The sequence below is a fragment of the Grampus griseus genome, assembly GCF_964374135.1.
Source record: "Grampus griseus genome assembly, chromosome: 1".
Lineage (NCBI taxonomy): Eukaryota > Metazoa > Chordata > Mammalia > Artiodactyla > Delphinidae > Grampus > Grampus griseus.
Window position 1 is genome coordinate 26,412,160 of NC_139017.1, and position 26,256 is coordinate 26,438,415.

General features: G+C 35.9%; 1 protein-coding gene across 1 annotated transcript in view; it reads right to left on the minus strand.

Annotated features, from left to right (window-relative positions):
* DESI2 (desumoylating isopeptidase 2) overlaps nt 1-26,256 on the minus strand; it is a 41,804-nt gene that overhangs the window by 5,157 nt on the left and 10,391 nt on the right. The window contains exons 2-4 of the mRNA XM_082678075.1: nt 8,987-9,059; nt 6,306-6,399; nt 4,607-4,748 (exon numbers count right to left, since the gene is read on the minus strand). Of these exons, the coding sequence (XP_082534201.1) occupies nt 4,607-4,748; nt 6,306-6,399; nt 8,987-9,059 (309 nt within the window). The remainder of the gene's footprint in view (nt 1-4,606; nt 4,749-6,305; nt 6,400-8,986; nt 9,060-26,256) is intronic.

Here is a 26,256-nt window from a genome sequence, read left to right on the forward strand (position 1 = left end):
CTGGCAAAAATATGAAAAAAAGGTATGCACAGGGTTATTCATTACAGCACTTTTTTGTAGGCTAAAAATAATCCAAATGTCATTAATAGCAAACTGACTGAATACATTTTGGCACAAACAAGGACTATTTAGCTGTGAAAAGAAGTGAGGACTATCTCTATATACTGTTACAGAATAAACTCCATGGTACAATGTTAAGTTAAAAAAACAAAGTGTGTGTAGGATGCCTCCCAAATATAATGGTGGACCGGCACAGAGTAAGTTATAGACATTCCCATTCTAAAAGGGAGAACACGGAAGGAAGAAAGGAATCATTAGTCCCAAGCAATTTCCTTTTATAAATTTATTTTATTATTTATTTTTGGCTGCACTGGGTCTTCGTTGCTGCGCACAGGCTTTCTCTAGTTGCAGTGAGCGGGGGCTACTCTTCGTTGCGTTGTGCGGGCTTCTCACTGCGGTGGCTTCTCTTGTTGTGGAGCATGGGCTCTAGGTGCAGGCTTCAGTAGTTGCAGCATGCAGGCTCAGTAGTTGTGGCTCGTGGGCTCTAGAGCGCAGGCTCAGTAGTCGTGGCGCATGGGCTTAGGTGCTCCGAGGCATGTGGGATCTTCCCAGACCAGGGATGGAACCCGTGTCCCCTGCATTGGCAGGCGGATTCTTAACCACTGTGCCACCAGGGAAGCCCCCAAGCAATTTCAAAATCTGACTGGGCAACCTCCATTAGGTTTCAAGGCCTGGGACTAATCCTCTGCGGCCCTCAGTTCTGTCGTCTGGGCCCTTGAAATTACCCTTTTTCGCCAGGCTGTTTACTGCCTGTGAAATTTCGGAATCCAACAGTCATCTTTCATTCTGTCCTCTTTCAGTCCAAGCCGGCAGTGTTTCTGCTAATATAACATCGTCAAAAATGTTGAGTCTCCTGTGGGATTCACTCTATTGGATAAGAGGTTCCTCTACAGATCTTTCCTGGAAAATCCCATTTCTATTCCTGATTTCCACTGAGATGGCTGAGAGGATCCACGAGTCACATGTTTAATCTCTTCAGCAGCAGCAAAAGGTTATCCAGTCACACCCTTGGCCTTCTCTCCACAATATGCTTTCCTAACAGTAAAGCCCTCTGCTATGTTAATTTTTCTCTGCACAGCACAGGAATCAATTCTTTTTTTTGAAGACTGTTAAGTAACGGAAAAGAATCAAGACATCTATCCTACCTTTCCTATGCGGACTGAACCTCATGGTAACAAGAGGGTATTTGGCCTTTATTTATCCTGATTCAAACAAACTGTTAAAAAATTATGACAAGTGGGAAAATTTCAACATTGTATATTTGCATTATATTAAGGAATGCATGTTAATTTTTTTTAGGTTGATAATATTTGTAGTTATGTTAAAAAAATCTTTATCTTCGGAGCTACAAAGTAAACTATTTACAACTGAAATGAAATAACACCTGCGATTTGTTTCAAAGTAATCTAGGGATCAGTGTTATTTCAGAGTGGGCATTTATGGATGAAACAAAATTAGCCATGAGTTGATAATTTTTGAAGCTAAGCGATACGTATATCAGGCTCATTATACTAGTCTCTCTACTTTTATTCAGGTTTGGAATTTCCCACTGAAAATATTAATTTACAGAAGGTATTCAGGCCAGTGGCATTTAGTAACGGCAATGCCATTCTTCTTGCTAGTGACTGGTTTAGAAATGGCATTCGACCCAATTCTGGCCATGAAACATGACCTGCTTTGGGAAGGGTGGGAGGTTCTGGAGAAAGTCTCAGTTTCTCAGAGAGAAGTAACGGGAGAGACAGAGCTTTCTTTTTTCTCTTGATGTTGCTGTATCAGGATATGGTGCCGAAAATTGTTGCAACTACCTGAAAACCATAAAGGGAGCTAGCCTGAGGGCAGAGCCAACCTAACACCCTAAGGATGGCAGCTCAGAGAGATAAAAAGACCTTAGGCCACTGGTGACACACAGTTGAGACACTGACCATACTGACATGGAGCCCACCTTATCCTGGACTTCTTGTTTTGTGAGATAAAATATTTCCTCATTGTTTAAGTCAATCTGAATCAGATTCGAATGCATCTGACCTGTAGTGTAGGGGTTGGGAAACTTTATCTGTAAAGAGCCAAACAGTAAATATTTTAGGCTCCGCAGACCATTTGGTTTCTGATACAATTACTCAACTCTGCTGCTGCAGCCTGTAAGCAGTAAAGATGATAGGTTAAAAATATGAGTACGGATGTGTTCCAGTCAGATTTTAATGGATACTGAAATGTGAATTTCACATAATTTATACATGTAACTATATATTCTTCTTTTGACCTTTTCCCAACGGTTTAAAGATGTAAAAATCGGGACTTCCCTGGTGGCGTAGTGGTTGAGAATCCGCCTGCCAATGCAGGGAACACGGGTTCGAGCCCTGGTCCAGGAAGATCCCACATGCCATGGAGCAACTAAGCCCGTGCGCCACAACTACTGAGCCTGTGCTCTAGAGCCCACGAGCCACAACTACTGAAGCCCACGCACCTAGAGCCCGTGCTCCGCAACAAGAGAAGCCACCGCAATGAGAAGACTGCGCACGGCAACGAAGAGTAGCCCCCGCTCGCCACAACTAGAGAGAGCCCGCACGCAGCAACGAAGACCCAATGCAGCAAAAATAAAATAAATAAATAAACAAGCAAACCAATTTAAAAAAAGGTAAAAACCATCTTTAGCTTGCAGGCCATACAAAAAGAGGTGGTAGGCTAGTACTGGTGTGCAGGTTGTAGTGGTTTGCTAATCCTTGTTGTAGAGAAGCATCTGCAATGATAACTATGATGCTTCTTAGAACTTTTGGAACAATTTTGAATAAGAGTACATATATCAACAATCATTTATAATTAGCTATGGTTTTCTATCTGCAACTGGTTATACGACACATGTAGAAACTATGTTGTCAAAGACATAGAAGCACATTAGATTTAATAACTTTTTAAGAGTGCCTAACGTTAATTTTTTTGCCTTGATTATATGAGGTTTACTAAAAATAGCCCCTTACCTCCTCCACTATCCAGAATTCTAGTCTCAGTTGTCACTAACAAGCTGGCTAGGCTAAGTCCCCTAACTTCTGAGTCTCAGTTTCTTTAACAATTCAGCACTCACACGGGTGAAAGCATGAAAACTGTGACCTAAAAAGATGGCTCCAGGGGCATCTAGAATTGCTCTTCAGGCACTCAACTCCAATATGGTTTTAGGGTTAGACCAGGGCTGAGGTGGTGTTACAGATGCTCAATAAAGCTAATAATTTATTTCGGAGAGAGGATAAGTTGGAACCAGAAGAAGTAACGATAAAATATAACAAGCACTGAACTAAGCAGTCTGGGTCTAATCTGAGTTCTCCACAATCTTGGTAAGTCATTTCCCCAATCAGGGCCTGTTACTTAGTCCATAAAATGAGGAGACTAGATTAGATGCTATCTAAAACCTTTGCTAATTTTAACGTTCTACGGATCTTTGAATGCACTTCCTACAAATGTAATGTCTAGGGTCAAGAAAGCTTAGAACTACCTTGTCTCTTCCTTGAAAATCAACTTGGTCACCTCTGCGGTATCAATGCACCCACTAGACTAGTGGGTGCTTCTCCAACTTTTATGAATCATCTGGGGATCATGGTAAAATGAAGATTCTGATTCAGTACATCTATGGTGGGGTAGAGATGATGTATATCTTACAAATTCCTATGTGATGCTAATGCCGTCAGTCCTCAAAAAATAACTGGAGAAGCACAGCAGCAGTCTGCTGTAGTCCTGTTTGAAACCTATGCTGTGGAAGCCATGAGGGCAGTGAAAAGGGCCAGGTAGCTAAGCAGCTCTGCAGAGGAGGTCACTGAAGCAGCAGCTCATTTTCTCTTTTACACATTTCACAATTTCTCTGGTACCTGATGTGGCTTCTGCAACCATCTGCTAAGGGTCAGAAAGCTGGGAAGCTGTTTCAAGTGCTATTTAATTCTCCAGACCTTATTTTATAACCTTTTGCTTTCTTCCCGTCATTTCCTTTTTTAAAGACCTTTAATTTGGATCTACTTTTGGTTTTCTGCTTGGCATTCAAGAACTGGGAAGGCAAATAAGTGTGTGTGTGTGATAAACTGGCAGAGTAAAATTTCAAGATAGGAGAAATGAATTACTTATTAATAAGAGCCAGAAAAATTTCAAGTTGCCAACTAAAATTTAGGAAAAGAGAAATCATAGTGGCTAAGAAGCAGAAGTCACTTAAGCATTAATTTTTTAAATTTTTTATTGTTTTTTTCTTCCCCAACCCCCTAGGCATTAATTTTTAAGTGAAAATATAAGATTGTAATGAAACAAATTAGAATAAGAAGAGACCCGTTACTGTATTCACTCTACTCACTGCAAAGTCATGAACAGAATTACAGTTTAAAACTGTGCTCACTCTAAAGTTACCAACTTTGGAAAGGTCACTCATATAAAAGAAATATTCACATAAAAGAAATAAAATACCATATATTACATAACATAAATAATCAGAAAAAATAATTGATTAAATATAGTGGGACAGTAAATATACTAGTGTTATTTATTTGAAGAACTTTTAGAATAAAATTTAACTTACCTCTGATAAAGCCGAAGAAAAGTGGTTGCAGTTTTTATGCATCAAATGGTAAGCATTGCCTTTGTATTCTTTTCCCAATTCTTCTACAATTTTTTCTATATCATCTTCTAGGAAGTCGGTGCTCCCTAAAACAACAGCTTCTCTTAAAGAACAAAAAAAAAAAAGAAAAAAAAAGAAAAAAAAGAATATAGCTGCGTGAGTTATAGGTATTATAGGCATGCTTAAAGACTCATTTCCAGAAATGCTTATTGCCAGGAATATTATGACTGATGTAACAAAGCAGGGTTACTGTGAGAAGACTAAAAGGTAAATGAGGTATTTTAATAATTTCGATTATTTTCTACTTTTTAAAAGCAATAAACTCTTAAGTATACCACTTCTAAATAATACAAATGCAAAATAAGTCATTTTCTTTATTAAACAGTGTCATATTAAAAATATAATATCACAGTTATTTTTATTACTATTACATTAGCAGTTACATTATTAGAGAACCAGATCCATGCTGCAAATATTCTTGCTTAATTACACTCACCATCAAATGGCTGGTCATATTCTCACTTAGAAATAATCTTTTAAGTTATCTGCCACTCGGCTGCAGTGAGATGACTGTCAAATGACTAATTTTTAAAAAAGCATTATAAACCCAAAACCCTCCAAAAGAATACACCAAACCAAAAAAACAATACACCAAACCAAAAAAGCAACCAGCCCTGCCACCACTCCCAAACTACTACCCTGGAAATGCAATAGACATCATTCAATAGAGAGTAGAATTTTAGTCAGATACAAGTCAGGCATCCAAGAAAGCTGACAATACTTAGAAAATCCTTTTATCTAGCAGTTTTGACCAAAGGGAGACCTAAGGAATGGATTCAGGCTGGCATTATAGCACTTCTGTGTGTAAATATTTCAAATTAGTTATAGGTTAAGAGAGTAATTAACTCAGTAGTGATAAAAAGATACAACCCTATACTGAATTTCAATGTTATAACCTCATTTCACTATTTTTCACTTGGCAAGTTAACTATTATAGGTCCAGAAGTTTCTTTAAAGTTCCTTGAAACTAAGATTCTAAATATCACTTTAAATACAAAACTCAGTTAAGGAATGGAAGTTTGATTATTAGCATTCAGGTTTTCAGTGCTGTTTACTACACATAAGCCTCCACAGGACACTCAGATCCATAATTTTAGGTTTATCCATACATATACTACACGAACCTTAACAACAGTTTCTTGGCTAATCTACTCAAATTATTTTAGTTTAGTTATTTCAAGTTTGTAAACAGTGTCGCTTTCATTGGGAAAATGAAGAGATTTTTAAGAGTGTTAAGTAGGTCACAATAAAACTTTCCTCCATCTCCCCCCAAATAGGAGACTGACGGGAAGCAGTCATTATATAGGAAATGTTTTCTAAAGCAGAATCTTATACCAGGTAAAAACACTTTTAAAGTAAACATAGTAACTTCTGTGGGTCCTGAATAAGAGCAACAGACCTCCTTATTTCAGGCACTTTATTTGGCTGATTACTATCTTTACACAACAATTTAGATTTGATTTTAAAGTGTCCGCAACTAAAACAACATTAAAGAAACATTTTAAGTTCCTAGATTTTAATCTACAGAATGAATTCTGTATGCCTGAAAACAAGCTTTGGCATCTAAGACAGTGTAATAAAAATTATCCTCCCTACTTACTTAAATTTAAATGTTTCTCCTAGTTCAGAAGCATTTCCTGGGGAAATTTCAAATATTCCAGAAAAGGGGTAAGGATGGCCACCATAAGCAAATTCTGAAAAGAGAAAACTCATGATTTTTAGTATTTATCACATAAAACTTAACCAGTATGCTGAATCAGATTTAATAAATGATGAGGATAATAATGATACCATCTAAATATTTTTCAATTTAGTAATGCTTTTACAAACATCTTATTTACCTATTGCTTGTATAGAACAGTTGACGTAAAGGACTTGAAACTCTAATAACAAAAGACGCTCAAAGGTAATCCTGACTTCTATATTTACTTTATATTGGCTAGAGGAGACTGCCTAACACTCAAAGGTGAAAAAAGTCCCTGCATTTACCTATCACGCCAAAGTATGTACGTGGTCAGTTCTGTGTTTTGCCACTTTCTAAATTAAAGTGATCAAATTTCAAACCTGGACTTTACTGGAAAAACTGTCTAATAACAATGAGTTTTCATGGTTCCTGAGATGAAGACTCTTGTTTTATCTTTGAGTAAGAGGGAAAAAACATTAGCAAACCAGAAAAACTGAATTCAATTCCCCTCATTCAAGAAAAGATAAGCTGCAAAATTAACATACACACCCACGCACACATAAAGACACACACACTTTCCACAGCACATCTTTAAGCTAGGAGAGAGCTACTTGTACTACAGTGAATGTACATCCAGCCTCATCAGATATAAACTCTCATTCAGAACAAAAATGGAGAACGGTTTCACATCAGGAAGGAAATAAAATTTCTGGCTACAATTCTGGTACTAGATACTTCGATATTTAAGTGGCAAATCTTAGTAGACTTACTTAAAGTATTCCAAACAAATGCTTAAATTAATCTTGTCACTTAAAATTTATTAAATACAATCTTATAAGGTCAGAACAAAGCATGGGAAAGAAAAAGGCAATTCTACAATACATTTACTTTTGATTCAGACCTTTCAGGAAAAAAAAGCAATAATGTAGAATAAAAAAGTATTTAGCATTTAATTCTAAAACATACATTAAAAATTTAATGACCGAATTTTATAAAACACTGTAGATAAGGTTAGATGTGGAAATATCGTATTTCAACTTTCTCAATTATGGTAAGGAAAGTTGTAGACCCACTTATTCTTCTATTCAAGAAGCAATAATTCACTTTTAGGAATGTATTTGGCCCTGGCTTTGCTGTTTTGAGCCATGTTTCTAATTATTCCTAAGTCATTTTATGAATGGGAGCAATGATTAGGCAGATAAATGGATAATGGACTAGTATATAAGAATACTTGGGTTCAAGTCCTAGTTCTGTTAATTAGCAGTATGACTTTCAGCAGGTCTGAGCTTTAGTTTCTTCATCTGAAAAATGGAGAAAATGTCTCATGCTCCAATCTACCTCAGAGCAGCGAGGTCATGTGGTCCAAAATTCGATGGCACTTAAAAAAAAACAACTGTAACACACCATACAAATTCAGCTAAAAGGGAATATACATGCAACTTTGGCAAAAGCCAAACCAAACCGGGAGCAAACCCACAGACTACCATTTCACCCGTATCAATACTCCAACCACTGGAACTTTCAGCACAAACCTCACTGCTTTTTGGAATTATCTGGTAGATGCAGTCTTTCAGGTAAAATGGAGCTTATATGGCAGATCTTTATAGCCAATATTTAATATGGTACACTGCACCTAGAAGCAGTTAATTTAGCATATAAAAAAGGGACAGTAAACCACCACACTGACACATTTAAGTAAATGAGCCTTTTCTTTGTATTAGCTGAAGTTGTTATGTAGTCTTCAGGGGTAACTGGGAGTAAAGTGCAGTAACATTATAGCAAAGACTTCCTAGCTGAAGCAAATAAAAGCATTTCTGCTATATGGTGAGTTTATGATTCAAACTAGTATATTATTACAAGCTTGATGAAATCAGCAATGTGATCTGTCTTATGCAGAACATTCTACTTACAACTTGATCAGGAGATTATCTTGTATCAAGAGAGAATTAGAACAAAGGAAAAAGCTGCTGAAACAGAGCTGCTTGATTTAGTAGCTCCAGTTATGTTTATCATAATGAAGGGTAATAAAGAATAAAAAGGGCTGAGTTAATGACAAAGGCCATCATTCTTAAGCAAAAAGCTAGATGTAATCAAAGGCAGGATTTGCTCAGCAGTATTTTTAAACTTTATATATTTGTAGGTCTACAAAAACAAATTTATTACTGAAATTCCCTCAGGAAATTGGTATTTCAAGTTTGACATTCTAGCACCAACCCTTTTCCAATCAAAATGATTATTTTTATCACACTATTTTTCAAAGTGCAAGGTTTCTTAGGAATGCCAATACATATTAAGGCAAAACTGTCATAGTATAACAATCTTGAAAGGAAAATATTTTTTAAGACATAGTACCTAGAATAAAAGATAACCAAATCAATGTACACTTGTGTACTTTGAGTACTTTCTCCCCAGATACATTCCACTTTGGGTATTTTTCCAAAATACAGTATAAACAAATATGGGGAGATTTTCTTCTACTTTTTAAAGTATGGAAGTACTTCAAAAAAAAAAAAAGGAAGAGCTACAGTCATGATTTTGCAACTCCTTTAAATGAGAAAAATCTTCAGAAAGTATATTTAGACTGTGTGTACACGTACCTCTGCCATATACTTCAATTCCTGAATGAAAAACTCCAATTCCGATGGATGAGGTGTATTCGTTCATCCAATACTGAAGAAGAAAAAAAAAGATTCAGAATATTTGTTCATTTATAATTCAAATCCACGTTATAGGAGGCTACTAATTTTCAAATCTTTTACTGAATATTTAGGCCTTTCTAATCCCATTTCTTGGTATTTTCCTTACAGGTCTGAAACTCCCATGATAACGACGCATTCAGTCCTAACTCTGTGCCTTTGCTTATGCCACATCCCATATGGAATTCAAATGAATGTCTCAGTTTGTGTATCAGCACCTTTTCTAAGGCTTAGCACATAAGCCATAAAATCTAAACCTGGTTAGGTTGGGGAAGTGATATAAAAGCTCTCCTGTTAGTGACTTTTTAAAGAATCACATATAATATCTGTGTTCATACCTATTTTTCTTCTATCTTAAGCGTTCCCTTTCATTCTCTGGTATGCTCCCTTAAGACAGGGATATTTTATTCTTTTTCAAAAGCATTTGGCATATATGTCCTGATTCAGCTCAAAGCTTGATAATGATAATATTAGGAATAAACAACATGAGGCACAAAGATTAGAACAATCTTCTTACTGTTGGCATGAAGAAAAACTTCCCAGAAAAGGCAATATCTGAACTGAGTTTTTAGGAACAAATGAGATTTCCCCACACAAAAAATATGGAAGGTAAAGTGAGGTTGCTGGGGGAAGGTGGTGGGGAATGAGAAGAAATGCCAGGTAGAGGGAAGTGGATGTACACAAGTAATGTGATGTGAAATTCTGTGAGATGACTGTGAAAGGGGTTAGTGTGGAGGGGAGAGGGTTACACCTAGAAGGTAAAGGAGTTAATGCTAAACAAACACTTAGGTAACACTTAACAGTGTTACAAACCTATTTGATTTCTCCCAGGTTAGAGGGTAGATGATTTGATTTTAATTTTTCCAGGTTTATTCAAGTCTTAACCTTGGCTTCAGACCCCCAGCCAGTTTCTCCCAGACCTGGAAAATGCACATTCTCATACACTGCTGGAGGAAGCATAAACGATAAGGGAGACTTTTCCCCCTAAAATGTTACTGGAAGAAAAATTAAACAATAATAAACAAGAAACATTTAAAAAAGAACAAGGGACTGTCTCATCTAGATATCAAAATAATCATTAAAACAGTATGGTACTGGGCTTCCCTGGTGGCACAGTGGTTGAGAGTCTGCCTGCTGATGCAGGGGACATGTGTTTGTGCCCCAGTCCGGGAAGATCCCACATGCCGCGGAGCGGCTGGGCCCGTGAGCCATGGCCGCTGAGCCTGCACATCCGGAGCCTGTGCTCCGCAATGGGAGAGGCCACAACAGTGAGAGGCCCACGTACTGCAAAAAACCCCAAAAAACCCAAAAAGAGAAAAAAACCCAGTATGGTACTGTTGCAGGAACATCCTTGTATACATAAGTATCTGGTATATGAAAAAGGTAGTATTTAAAATTAATGATAAAGAATAAGTTATTATAAATGTGTTGATAAAATTGACTATGCATAAAAATACATTTCACACATCTAAAACTTTCAGTGTTTCTAAAAATAATCGTATAGAAGAAAATAAAATAGATTTAAAAGATCTTAAAATGAACTTATCTACAAAACAGAAACAGACTCACAGAATTAGGAGAATGAACTTATGGTTCCCAGGGGGGAAGGACAGACTAGGAGTTTGGGATTGACATGTACACACTGCTATATTTAAAAGAGATAACCAACAAGGACCTACTGTATAGCACAGAGAACTCTGCTCAGTATTCTGTAATAAGTTTTAAAAATAAAGAAAAAAAAATCTTAGATGGGAAAAGCCAACCTAAGCAAAGCAAAACCTAGTATAGAGGAAAACAACAGATATTTAACATAAACATTTACAACTTTTTATTGTGTAAAACTACACAAACAAGAACAAAAGATAAACAATACACAGGGAGAAAAAAGTTGTTAACACTAAGATCAGTATGAGAATACAAATCTTCCTCTCTATCTCATCCTATTTGATTCCTGATTTTGGACAGTCTGAATTTAGATGGCAAGTTAGGAAGGTGAGTGACACCTTTTTATCTGAAACAATTTGATTTTGGATGGAGAGTAGCGAGGGTACATATAGTAAGGGATTTCTCAAAGCATTTACCCAAATCTATTTAATTCCAGAATTTGGGCAGCAAAAGTTCAGACAGCAAGGGATACTATATACAAAAACTCCACTAAAAAAAATAACTCCCACAGACAAAAGTGAGCAATCATAGAAGAAATCAGTGGCTAACAAACATGGACTAGTAAACAGATCTCCTTAGTAACAGAAAAATGCTAATTAAAACAATAAGTTACCATTCATTTTTTTTTTGGCCGCTCAGCTTGCAGGATCTTAGTTCCCTGACCAGGGATTGAACCCAGGCCCTAGGCAGTGAGAGTGCACAGTCTTAACCACTGGACCACCAGGGAATTCCCTACTTTTTTTTTTTCTTTTATTCATTGTATTGGCAAATATACAAAATATTGCTAATACTTAGTGTTGGTAAGGATGTCAGGAAGATACTGCAGAAATGTGAATCAATGACAATTAATTAACCATTCTACCTCCTGGAATCTAGCCTACAGAAATGCTTGAACATAGGCAGACATGTTCCAGGGTGTTAACTGCAGTTGTCTATAGCACTGAAAAACTGGAAACAACCTAAATATCGATAGGAAAATGGCTACATAAACGATGGTAAATCCATATTATGAACTATCATACAGCTACTGAAATAAATGAGTTAACTCAATACGTAAGGGCATAAAAAGATATCTAAGACACATAAAGTAAAAACACCAGGTCATACTACATCATCTGTAGCAAGATCACATTTTTGTAAGTTAAATAAATTGGCCCCGAGTGTATGTTTACATGGTAAATATGGAAAAATAAAACCACCACCAATTACAACAAAAGAAAGTTTGAAGCATTACAGATCAAACTGTTAACAGTTTGGGGGAGGGGAGTAGATATAGCGCAGGGGTGGGAATACAGGTGTGTAAAGGAATACTTTCACTTTTAACTCCATACATTTCAGGACTGTTTTTCTGAATTTTATGAATTATGTGTATTACCAACTTTTATAATTAGAAAAATGTTAAAGTAAAATACTATATTCTCTTAGCTTAACAGGCTTCAATTTATTTGAATATTTATACTATCTTAAAAGAATAGGCTGCATATATATAAAACACAAGCAGCAGCATTATCTGTAGTAGCAAAATACTGGTAACAACTTAAATGTGCACATATAAGGTACTGGCTGAATAAACTATGATAAACAATATCTGGAATATACAAAGCCATAAAAAGAAGGGGGATACTCTCGAGAAACTGATAGGGAGTAATTTCTAGGATATGTTAGGCGAACAAAAGGAAAAGAAAAATGGAGACATGGCAAAATGATACAGAGGCTGGTTTGATGGTACTTTCATTGGTCAACTCTGGGAAAATCTGAATATCAAAAAGAATAACGACAATAATGGACTATAGCATATTGAATAACAAATAATCTGAGTCCACAGTAGTATCAAAAAAAACCCCCAAAACCCTCATACAAAACAGAATAGAAAAACAAAAAGTGAAGGGAGAGAAAGCTCTTTTTACAGAGGAAAGTCACCTAATAAATATGAAGTAAAGGCAGAATTAAATAATTTTGCACCTCCAGCTGATGCAGGCAAGGATCATGGATGCTAAAACCATTGGGAGAAGGTTGTTGAAGAACAATGTTCCCATGGTCTTAAAGTATCAACCTCACATTTTCCTAAATTATAAGGAGAAAAGATACCTTAGCAATGGAAAATTATGGTGAGTATCATCTTATCCAAGTGATTAAACTGAGTGTCATCAACAGTTGGACAAACTGATGTTATGTGCCTCCTGATGTGATGAAATAGAAAGCGTTTCCTTTGTTAGTTTTCTTTTCAAATATATTAAACAGAATATAATCATAAGGAAAAATCAGATAAGTCTGGACTGCGGGACATTCTATAAGAAAAGCAGCCTGGTCTTTTAAAAAATAATGACATTAAAGTCAAAAGAAGGGCGGCTATTCTTTAAGGAAGATTAAAAGGACACGATAACTATCAATATATACAACGAAGGAGCTCTGACTGGATCCTAGATTAAAAAAGAACAAAAAGCCAAAGACATTATTGGGATAATTGGGGGAAATATTAATATGGATTGTTCATTAGATAAATTATTGTATCAACTGAAAACTTCTTGGGTTTGGTAAATAGTACTGTGGTTAAGTAGACAATGTCTTATTGGGAAATACATGTTGAAGTATTTAGAAATGAAATGTTATAATGGTTGTGACATTTTCTGTGTGCGTGTGTGTAGAAGACGGTAAAAGAAAACAAATATGGTTAAAAACTGGTGAATCTAGGTGAAGAGTGTACAAAACGTACTCTTCTTTCACTTTTTTTTGAAGATTTAAACATTTTCAAAATAAAAAGTTAGTGGGAACCAAAGAGAACAATCTACTCCTGTCTCCTTCCGACAGAAAAGATACCTTTCCAAGTTTCCTGCTATCCTCCTCCTTTCTCCCCTGCCTTTTACAGAAAGAGAGTAGAAAATACCACAAGCTGATCATACTAGTCTGCATAAAAATTCTGCTAGTCTTTTTTAAAAAACTGAGTTATAATTAACATAGAATGTTATATTAGCTTCAGGTATACAACACAGTGATTCAATATTTTTATATGTTATGAAATGGTCACCACAATAAGACCAGCTACCATCCATCACCATATCAAGTCATTACAATATTATTGATTATATTCCCTATGTGGACATCACATCCCCATGACTTCATTATTTATAGCTGGAAGTCTGTATCTCTTAATCCCCCTTCACCTATTTCATCTATCTTCCCACCCCACCCTCCTATGGCAACTACTATCTATGAGTTTGTTTCTGTTCTGTCTTGTTTGTTCATTTGTTTTTGATTTCTTTTCAGATTCTACATATAAGTGAAATCATATGGATTTTTTTTTTTTTTTTGCGGTATGCGGGCCCCACACTGCTGCAGCCTCTCCCGTTGCGGAGCACAGGCTCCGGACGCGCAGGCTCAGCGGCCATGGCTCACGGGACCAGCTGCTCCGCGGCATGTGGGATCCTCCCAGACCGGGGCATGAACCCGTGTCCCCTGCATTGGCAGGCAGACTCCCAACCACTGCGCCACCAGGGAAACCCTGGAATTTGTTTTTCTCTGACTTATTTCACTTAGCATAATACCCTCCAGAAATATTTACGTTGCTGCAAATTGCAAGATTTCATTCTTTTTTTAATGGCTGAGTAATATTCCAACGTGTGTGTGTGTGTGTGTATACACACACACACACACATACATACGCACCACATCTTCTTTATCCATTCATCCACTGATGGACATTTAGGTTGCTTCTATATCTTGGCTACTGCAGTCAGTGGTTTCCTTGGCAGCCAACTTCTAGGACTTAAATTGTCTCTTCCAATTGAGAAATCTCATTGCTTATATTGTTTACAACCAATAATTTGATCTACTAACTGATTTCCTTAACAATGACACCAACAGGCTTTTGTTCTGGATGTAGACAGCTCCTACTTAAAGTTACCTGTTCTCTTTTTACAGTGTGAGCACTTCTCTTTCAAAATATAGAGTATTTTAAAAAAGAGACAGATATAAAATTGTTGTCTGCAATAATCGAAAGGTTTTAAACTCTTAGTAAATCGAACATTTATTTCCATTTAATGTATAGTATCGCTTAATTTTAACAATTTATCTTTTGTTGACCAGTAAACAGCATTCTGAAAGTGCTTTTATAATAAATTTCCATAATGGGAATCTAAATGTTTTATTAAGAGACAGAAAGTCTTTCACTGATTAAAAAAAAAATCTGCACACTTATTTTTAGCCAAAGAGTTAAGAAAGGGTTAGGATGGGAATGTACTTGTCAGAATGGGGATCCTGGACTCAGAAATCTTTTATTCTCTGCTGTTTCACAGTTGAAAATAATCTCTTCCACGTTAGAACTTCTGTATGTTGCGTGCGTGTGTGTGTGTGTGTGTGTGTGTGTTGTGTGTGTGTATATGTATATACATACTTTAGTCTGAAATTTCCCTGTATTCAAGATTTTACATTATACATATAAAAGGTTATGTTTTGACACATTTCATAAACTGGAAAATCTATAAAATGAGAGAAACTTAAATATGAGAGAGAAATGTACCATCTAAAAATCTGGTCAGTCCTTTGGATTTTACTATAATGAGATTTGACCTATGTAAGGTTTCTAAAGAATTGCTGAGACACTGCAATGAAAAATGAATACCTGACAGGCTTTGCAAGTGGTAATGTTACCTCTACTCTCAGATGGAAAGTTGGACAATCAGGTAAAGTGTTTCTGCTCAAGGGTTAGGCAGCCGGCAAGTGGCTAGGAAAAGGATTTCTTAACCCAGAGATATTCCTTTGAACAGTATTAAAAAGCAGAAGCTACCCGCTCTTAACATTACTTGTTTCCTAAAGGCTGTCTCAATCAATATTCTGTGCCAGGCAGGAATTAACGCTGATGTTGCTTATTCACTGTTAGCAATAACAATGAGGGACTCAATAGTTCTTTGCTTTTCATGTTCTTTGTACCTTCTATCCTTAGAAAGGGCCCCAAATGTTAAGAGTTAATTCATTTCTAGATTAAAGCAACTATTTACTAGTTAGAAATCTATTACTAGATATCGCTACTGACCTTACAGAAACAAAATGATTATAAAGAATACTATAAGCAACTGTATACTAACAGATTAGATAACTGAGATGAAATGGATAAATTCCTGGAAAGACACGAAGTACCAAAACTGAATCAAGAAGAGAGAGAAAATCTGAATAGATCTATAATGAATGGGAATAAAAAAAAGAGAATGAATTAGTAATTTTAAAACTACCCTCAAAGAAAAGCCTACAACCAGATGATTTTGGTGAATTCTACCAAATATTTAAACAAGAATACTAATTCTTCATAAACTGCTCAAAAGAAAAGGGGACTCTTCCCAAATCATTCTATGAGGCCAGTATTAATTTGACACCAAAACCAGACAAAGACATCATAAGGAAACTACAGATCAATCTCGTATGAATACCCACTCAAAAATCCTCAACAAAATACAAGCAAATTGAATTCAGCAACATATAAAAAGGATTATACACCACGACCAAGTGGTATTTATTCCAGGAATGCAAAACGGATTTAACATCCCCCCAAATCAATTAATGTAATATACCATAGCACTAGAGTAAAGGACAAAATACAACACTTTTCATGACCAAAACACTCAACAAACTAGGAATATAAGGAAACTTCTCCAACTTGATAAAGGTTATCTATGAAAAACTCACAGCTCACATCATACTTAATGGTGAAAGACTTAATGCTTTCCCTTTAAGATCAGGAACAAAACAAGGATATCTGCTCTTGCCACTTCTATGAAACACTGTACTGGAGATTCTAGCCAAGGTAAATAGAGAAGAAAAAGAAATAAAAGACATTCAGATTGGAAAAGAAGTAAAATTATTTCTATTTGCAAATGACATGATCTTGTATATAGGAAATTATAAGTAATCTACTAAAAAAATACTAAAACCAATAATAATAAACAAGTTCAGGAAGGTTGCTGGGTACAAGATTAATATACAAACATCAACTGTAATCCTATATACTAGCAGTAAACAATACAAAAATGAAATTAGGAAAACAATTCCCTTTAAAGTTGCAGTAAAAAATATTTAGGGATAAATTTAACAAAGAACTACATAACTTTGTAAGTGAAAACTATAAACATTACTGAAAGAATTTAAAGACCTAAATAAATGGAAAGACATTCCATGCTCACAGATTAGAAGACCATATTGTTAGGATTGCAGTACTCTCTGAATTGACCTGATTCATTGCTATCCTTATCCAAGTCCCAGCTGCCTTTTCTGCAGAAATTGACAAGCTAATGCTGGAAATTCAAGGGACCCATGATAGCCAAGACAATCTTGAAAAAGTTGGGATACTCACACTTCCTGGTTTCAAAACTTAGTACAGGGCTACAGTAATTAACACACTGTGTAACTGGCACAAAGACAGAAATACAGACCAATGGAATAGAATCCAGTTCAGAAAGAAACCCTTATATTTATGGTCAACTGATTCTCAACAAGGGTGCCAAGACAATTCAATGGGGGAAATGAACAGTATTTTCAAGAAACTGGACTGTGACAACCGGACATTCACATGCAAATAAATGAAGTGGGACTCCTACCTCACACCATATACAAAGATTAACTCAAAATGAATCAAAGACCTAAATGTAAAAGCTAAAACTATGAAACTCTAAGAAGATAACAAAAGTATATCTTCATGATCTTAAATTAGGCAACAGTCTCTCAGTTGTGACACCAAATATACAAGCAACAACAACAACAAAAAAATTGGACTTCATAAAAATTAAAACCTTTCGTGATTCAAAAGACACCATAAGTAAAATGAAAAAGCAACCCACAGACTGGGAGAAATTTGATAAGGGATGTATATCCGGAATATATAAAGAACTCTTAGAAATCAAGAACACCACAAATAACCCAATTAAAAAATGGGCAAAGGATCTAAATAGGTGTTTCTCTAAAGAAGACAGACAAATAAAAACTACCATTAGATGCATTTCACACCCACTCAGATGACTATATTCAAAAAGACAGATATAACAAGTGTTGACAAGGATGCAGAGGAACTGGAATCCTCATACACCGATGATGGGATTTTAAAATGGTACAGCAGTTTTATTTTATTTATTATTATTTTTAGTTAAAAAAATTTTTAATTTTATATTGGAGTATAGTTGCTTAACAATATTGTGTTAGTTTCAAGTGTACAGCAAAGTGATTCAGTTATACATATACATGCATCTATTCTTTTTCAAATTCTTTTCCCATTTAGGTTATTACAGAATATTGAGCAGTGTTCCCTGTGCTATACAGTAGGTCCTTGTTGGTTATCTATTTTAAACACAACAGTGTGTACATGTCAATCCCAAACTCCCAATCTATCTTCTCTTCCCACCCTTCGCCCCTGGTAACCATAAGTTTGTTCTCTAAGTCTGTAAGTCTATTTTGTAAATAATTTCATTTGCATCATTTTTTTTTTAGATTCCATATAAGCTATATCATATGATATTTGTCTTTCTCTGTCTTACTTCACTTAGTGTGATAATCTCCAGGTCCACTGTGTTGCTGCAAATGGCATTATTTCATCCTTTTTAATGGCTGAGTAATATTCCATAGTATATATGTAAAACAGTACAGCAGTTTTGGAAAAATTTGGCAGTTTCTCAAAAAAATATTAAGCCTAAAGTTACTATATGACCCACAGTTTCACTCCTGGGTTTATACTCAAGAGAAATGAAAATATATAGTCACACGAAAACTTTTCATCTATGTTCACAGTAGTATTACTCACTATAGCCAAAAAGTGGAAACAACCCAAATGACCCTTAACTGATGAATGAATAAATACAGTGTGGTATATCTATAAAATGTAGTATTATTTCTCAACAAAAAGGAAAGAAGTACTGATGCATGCAGCAAATGAATGAACCTTGATAACATTATGCTAGGTGAAATAAGTCAATCACAAAAGACCACAGAGTGTATAATTCCATTTATATGAAATGCCTAGAATAGGTAAATTTATACAGATAGAAAATAGATTAGTGGCTACTTATGACTGGGAGGTTTGCAGGGAAATGGGGAGTGACTGCCAATGGGTATACGGTTCCTTTCTGAGGCGATGAAAAATGTCTAATATTGAATGCAATGATGGTTGTAAAACTCTGAATATACCAAAATCCACTGAATTATACACAAAGGGTAAACTGTATGGTATGTGAACTATATCTCAATAAAACTGTTTAAAAAATGCTAGGAATAGAAGTAAAGGATCTACTAACTTGTACCAAATGGTAGAAGAGTATATACTTTCACAGTTGGCAAACCTAAACAAAAACTATTCTATAAATATCATGAATCCTCCAAGGACAAAATTTCCTGCAGATACTTATCCCCAATCAAAAACTTTAGATTATTTCTCAAATTACAGACCGCATTCCTAATTCCAGATAGCTGCCTTCAAAAACATGCAGAAAACAGACTGTATACAAATAACATATCAAGAACAGAAAAAAAAAAAAAAAGGGAATTCCCTGGCGGTCCAGTCGTTAGGACTCTGCGCTTTCACTGCCGAGGGCCTGGGTTCAATCGCTGGTCAGGGAACTGAGATCCCGCAAGCCACGCAGCAAGACTGAAGAAAAAAAAAAACCAGGAAAAAAAATCCTCTAAATATACATATTCTGGTCAACCACCGCTCATATATAAACAGCAGCACATTACTGAATAAATATTATGAAGTAAATGTGATGTTTTTCTTTGGTGCGATTTTTTTTCTGAATGGACTCCAAAGAAAAGTGGGTAAGCCTTCCACAGAGATGCTCTCTAAAATGTTCTTGTTTCTGTTAGGGTTTCCTAGCTCTATTATCAGAGAACACGCCTGGAAGGCTCACTCTTTAAAAACTGGGCAGGCTGCCTGTGGAAGACATGTGTTTAATTCAAGGTCAGCAAGCCTTATCTAGTCCTGCCTCAAAGTCCTGCCAAGGCTATGCAGACAATATGGATGATGCCTACTTTAAGTGGAGATTTAATGATATAACTGTAAACAAACAGAGAAAGTACAGCAGTCCTATTGCACCCACGGGGGATTGGTTCCAGAACCCCCCCAGATTCTCAAGTCCCTTATTTGAAACGGTGTGGTACAGTCAGACCCCTGCATCTGCGGATACGGAACGCCGGCTGTGTATGAGGACTGAGTCTTTTACTAAATGATTTCAGTTGTGAAACTCTCCTACAATGATTTGCTGTTGGTAGTTATTCATGTAATTACTATCCTCTCATAGTTTAAGATTTTTGAAATTAATAGTAGTGTTTCTCAATGCTCCTCTAACTTGTTTTCCATCCTTTGTCATTACTTTAAAAAATTATTTACCACTGTCAAAACATTTCACATGGCATCTCTGGAATAAAAATCTCCCTACAAAGCTCAAAAGAGCTTCTCAAACTTGCTATGTGGAAATTCATGCTTTTGTAGAACCACAAAACATTGATATTTTCTAACAGAAGATATAAATATGCAACATGAAATCACAGCCAAGAAAATGTATCCATGAAAAACAAACAAACCAAGCTGCTGAATTAGATATGACTGGATGTTAGCAAGATTTCTGTTAATTTTTGTTGGGTACGTCTTCATTGATTTTGTTGTCTAAACAGCAGCAGATGCCAAAAGTTTGAAATTATATACTTGGGAAAAATGGATAATACAGGAAATTTTATTTAAAGCTTAGCTTTTTATTTGAATTGGGAAAAGACCACTTTTATTGCTAGAGTTTTTCCAAGTCTAAGAATACAACAAGTATTCAGGAGACTAGTTGAACTATTGCTCTGAGACAACTGCAGAAGCTGGGATGAAGAGGTATATATGATGACACTGGGGCCAGCCCTGCAGAGAAAGCTTACCACACAGGGCCATGCTGTGTGAGGCAGGAGTGAAATGGAACACTAGGGGCAGATCCACTAAAGGAAACTATACATTCAAGTTTACCCAATGCTGACAACTATACAATCTCTCAAGGATTATATGAAAAATCAGATGTTTTCATTTGAAAGTTTACAGTTTGAGTCTTCTCAAACTTTTCCCAACATACCAAAGGAAAACAGTAAACCAGCCAGCTGCTACCACAAAAGAGTATCTCTCAAACCACCAAACAACAGCAGAGTTACCACAACATGTCCATGTCAACCACCTACTAAACCATTTGGTTAGCTTAATCTAAGGCTATCTTTCCCTTAGGATCAAACAGGAAAGCCCACAACGTTCTTGTGTTCCAGTCTGGATCACAAGAGTATTGCTTCTATTATCTTTGAATTTACTTCAGAGTTTATTGCTTGGATAGAAAAAGGTTGATCCAAGCACTACAATGAACAACGCTGAAGCATCTGAACTATAGTGGAAAGACACTGGGCTGAGTGTCAGGAGACGGGGGTTCTTTGCCTTGTTTTCTTCACAGATATTTGGTAACTTTAAAAAAGTGTTTTTTAATTTTATTTAAAAATTTTAAAAAATTTTATATTGGAGTATAGTTGATTAACAATGATGTGTTGTTAGTTACAGGTGTACAGCAAAGTGATTCAGTTATACCCATACAAGTATCCATTCTTTTTCAAATTCTTTTCCCATTAGGTTATTATAGAATATTGAGCTGAGTTCCCTGTGCTATACAGCAGGTCCCTATTGGTTATCTATTTTAAATATAGTAGTGTGTACATGTCAATCCCAAAGTCCCAATCTATCCCCGTCCCACACTAATATTTGATAACTTTTAAAGATACCCAATATGTCTCAAAAAGTGTTTGATTCCAATTCAGATCCTGGAGCCAGAACACCTTGGTTCAAATTCTGACTTCATTATTTACTAGTTGTGTGACCTGGGTAAAGATATTTATCCTCTCTGTCCTTATTTATAAAATGGAGATAATAAATAGTATCTTCCACAGAGGACTATTATGAGGATTAATAAAGTAGTATGTATAAAGTACTTAGAACAGTGCTTACCTAATGTTTACCTATAGTAAACATTAAGCATTAGTAGTAGCAAACACATATATTGATAATATGATCCTTCCCTAATACTCTGTTCTACAAATTGGTAAAGGGTCGTATGCACGTGTAAATAATCAGATTGGTTCTGGCTACCTGTTAATTCTCAGAATTTTCAAGAATCTTTGGGAGTTGATGTCAAATCACCAAGAGCAGTGACTCACTAAACTGAACAGCAAACAATGGCAAAGTTAATTTGACTCTAAGACTCCTATAAGCAATGATTTATATTCTTGAAAAGTACAGATCTGAGTAAAAGGTCTCTGTAAATAAGGCAGTGGTTTTATAGGATTCTTATATATTCATGAAGGACATGAGCAGAGGGCTGGAGAACCAATCTCACTTTGGTGCTAGGACCTTACAGTCTTGTACTTCCTAAGTCCATGGAGGTGGCAAGTAAGTAAAGAGAGGAGGGCCAAGGAAGGACCACTAATACATGCTTTACCTCCTTTGATACCAGCCAGTGTCACTGAAGTTTAGAAGGCTTATCAAAGCATTCCAAATTATTAATATAAAAAGGTAAGAGGAAACCATTCACAGAAAAGTTATCATCTTGAAATATGTGGGAAGGCAATAAATACATAAACTATAGTTAACTTTTTTTTTTTTTTGCGGAGCACAGGCTCTGGACGCGCAGGCTCGGCAGCCATGGCTCACGGGCCCAGCTGCTCCGCGGCATGTGGGATCTTCCTGTACCGGGGCACGAACCCATGCCCCCTGCATCGGCAGGCGGACTCTCAACCACTGCGCCACCAGGGAAGCCCCAACTATACTTAACTTTTGAGCTCAATCTTGCTTCAATGAAAAAATTGGCCTAAATATTTCTATTTATTATTTTAAAGCATTGCTTATAGAAGTGAACTGACTGTACTATATTATAGTCATATATTAAAATGTTAAGTTCTTCTTCTGATAGAGAACTTTCATTAAACTTCATTTTAGTCAGTGATTTGCTTTATTCATTTAATAAAATGTTACGCTTCCTGTTTGAAAGCAACAGCAATGATAAATGCTATCTCCCTAGTCTGGAACTTAAAACACTTAATATAACCACTTAGAGCCTGGGTCTGACTTCCTTAAAAGGCAGTATTAAATGATCTAAGTATAAAGTATGACTGTTTCCCCTATAAACTAGAACCAGTGTTCACTGGATTAAAAGTAAACATTTTACTTAATTCCCAAAAAAAGGTGTTTAGGACAAGGCATTTCAATTACTGAGTTAAAATTCCAAAATAGGGCTTCCCTGGTGGCGCAGTGGTTGAGAGTCCACTTGCCAATGAAAAGAATTTCTAGTATCTTTTTTAGATGAAATCACGAATATCCAGTGCTATGTCTGTTAATTTGCTTTATACTATAAGAAATATATAGATTCTATTCCATAATAATTATTTCTAAGAACATGTCCAATCTTTTCACTACCTGAAAATATTATCTAATAAGCACATGGCCAACTTTCTGTCTTAGAAAAAAAAATCTTTATGTAACAAAAACATTTTCATTACAAAGTTATTTATAAATTGTTGATAACAGTAGGTATTAAGCCTCAATTTTTTAGAGTACATAATCTCTCCTGATTATGAAAGATTTGTAATTTTTTAGTTAATAGTGTTTTATAAATATAAATTTGTGTTTTTTTTTGCGGTACACGGGCCTCTCACTGTTGTGGCCTCTCCCGTTGCGGAGCACAGGCTCCAGACGCGCAGGCTCAACGGCCATGGCTCACGGGCCCAGCTGCTCTGTGGCATGTGGGATCTTCCCGGACTGGGGCACGAACCCGTGTCCCCTGCATCGGCAGGTGTACTCTCAACCACTGCACCACCAGGGAAGCCCTAAATATAAAGTTTTATAAATGTTCTGTAAAAAAAAAATTTTTTTTTTCTTTTTGAGACAGTGTAGCCAAACACAAACATATGCACAAAAGCTAGCCTAGCCAAACTTCCTTGTTTGCTGGGACAGTCCCAGTTTACGTTTGCTTCAATACAACCATTACGCCTGCACCCTCTTTTACTCTTTAGTCTCAGTTTTGATGATAAAATTTAAAGTTAGCCTAAGACTGGCCTTCTTAAGAACTGTACTCTGAGTCTTAAAAAGCTCCTAAGCACTGTCCTGACCTCACAAGTGTGAATATGCCTAACTACATACTGACACGATAATCTAAGAAACCAAGGAAAATGTGGTGACGTGTATTTTGTACAGAGCTAAAGCTTCCTCCTGTTTACTAACTATGCAAACTAATTTTCAAAAACAAATTATTATGTTTACCAAAGGATCTAATTTCTAAGACCCTCCCACAACAAGCTAGACATAGGATGACTGTGAATTAAGTTATTTAAAGGAGAACAGATTTTTAGAAGTCAAATCAACAGTGAACCAAATGCCCCTTGAATATTTTTAAGACTAACCCTATTTTATATTAGCCACCGTTAGACTCTACTAGTGATGATAAGTAGATGGGGCAGGGTACTGCCAATTCTTGGTCCTGAGCCACAACTACACCAGAAAACCATGTTCTGGAAAATCTCTCGTATCAGGCACTTAATTTAGTTGTGTGAAATAAAAATTTTGGTAAAACCCTGAAACTCCTTTTAAGAAGGCCTATTTGCACCTGACTGTCCTCGTGGATTGGGTTCTAAAACTGCATGAGATCTGAGACAAAGTCTTACTTAATTCTGTACCTTCCATGTTGCTTAGTGTATTGTATTATATCGTACTTAGATCACTCAAATACTTGATGAGCTGAAATGTAGCAAGGAATATGTAATGCTTTTCCCTTTGTCCTGTTCTTAAACGTGACCCATGGGAAAACAACTCCATTCTTTCTCTCATTCAAGATATATGTACTGAACACCTATTATGTGCTAAGAACTAGCAATACAGAAGTGAACACGATCAAGTTCCTGTTCTCATGGAGCTTGCCTTCCTGAGAGGTATCTTTTAAACTGTAGGTTTAAAACCCATTAAAGAATCCTAAAATCATTTCAGTGGGTTGCACCAGCATTATTTTAAATGAATGAAACATAATGCAATAGAACTTATCAGAGGACATCACACACAGCAAGGTGTTTCCTGAACATCTGGTTTCAGTTACATGTGTGTATAGTAAGTATTATGTAAAATGTGTATTTTAGTTGGTCCAGGATAAAATTGAGAAACAGTTCTAGAAGGTTCCCCTAAATTGCATCTCAATTTAAATCTCATTTAAAATTTTTACTTACCTACAAAGCTATAAATAAAGCAAGTTAGAGAACTTTGATTCAATAAAATGTATGTCAGGGACTCTGCTAGACACTGGGGATACAAGGATGATTAACTCACTGTCCTTGCCCATAAGGAACTCATTAAGAATGTAAACAATCAGTCAAAATTTGACAAGTGTTAAAACAAGTATGTGTATATCTAATAAATTAATAACTCTTTTTGGGTTACTCTAACACATGCTTTCACTTATTCTTTCATAATAACAGTCCACATAAAATATGTAAATCAATTATGGGATATTCAAGCAAGTAATCTGTGCCCAAGGCCACATAATGACTGGCTAAACTGTAAACAGAGCCCAGGTTTCTTAGCCTTCACCTAGTGCCTTTTGAAGTCACATGACTACTTCCTAACAGTCTCATGTGGCTTTGATTTTCTTTACATGATCTCGAAGTACCCTGAAACTTCAGAATAAGATGGAGATCAATACTATTAGTTCATTATTTTTCCTTAAATGTGAAATTATGGTGGCCCATCATATACCATCGCAAGTAAAAAGAAACAGCCATCACTTACTCTTGCCTAAATGCCATGTGACATGCCTACCTTATTACTAGTTTAGTAATGTAGAGACCTCCTATTCTGGGAGCTATAACTAACCCTCAAATCTGAAGGAGTGGGAAAATCTAGAAGATATGTTCCTTCTGGAAACTAGAATTTCGACTGTACTTCAACCAGACAACTCTTTTTATACTATTCAGTAGACTAGAATACACACAACAGATTATACTGAGAACTGCTGGAGACAATTAACATCTTAACTTTATCTGGTGGTTCATTTAACTCAGTGTTGGACAGTGAGCTAGAAATTATAATTACACTACGGTATACAAACCAATCTCAAGCTAAGTTGTTTATTTTTAGTTTCCACAAATATTTAAAGACTTATATAAATTAGAAGCATTAAGTTCATCTGGCAGAAAGGCTGAAGACCAGCTGTCAACTCTAACACACAAAGGGGAAAAAAAGGCTATACAATTAACCTCAATTTTATACATATAGTACGATGGAGATCTTGGAGATGGTGTCAAGTGTACAACAGCCCACATTTTTTTAAATCTAAATTTACTATTAATTTTTTATACAATTTTTTAAAGGTTGCTTTCCATTTACAGCTGTTATAAAATACTGGCTATATTCCCCATGTTGTACAATATGTCCTTGAGCCTATCTTACACCCCAAAATTTGTACCCTTTTGCGCACCCCTGCAAACTGGTAACC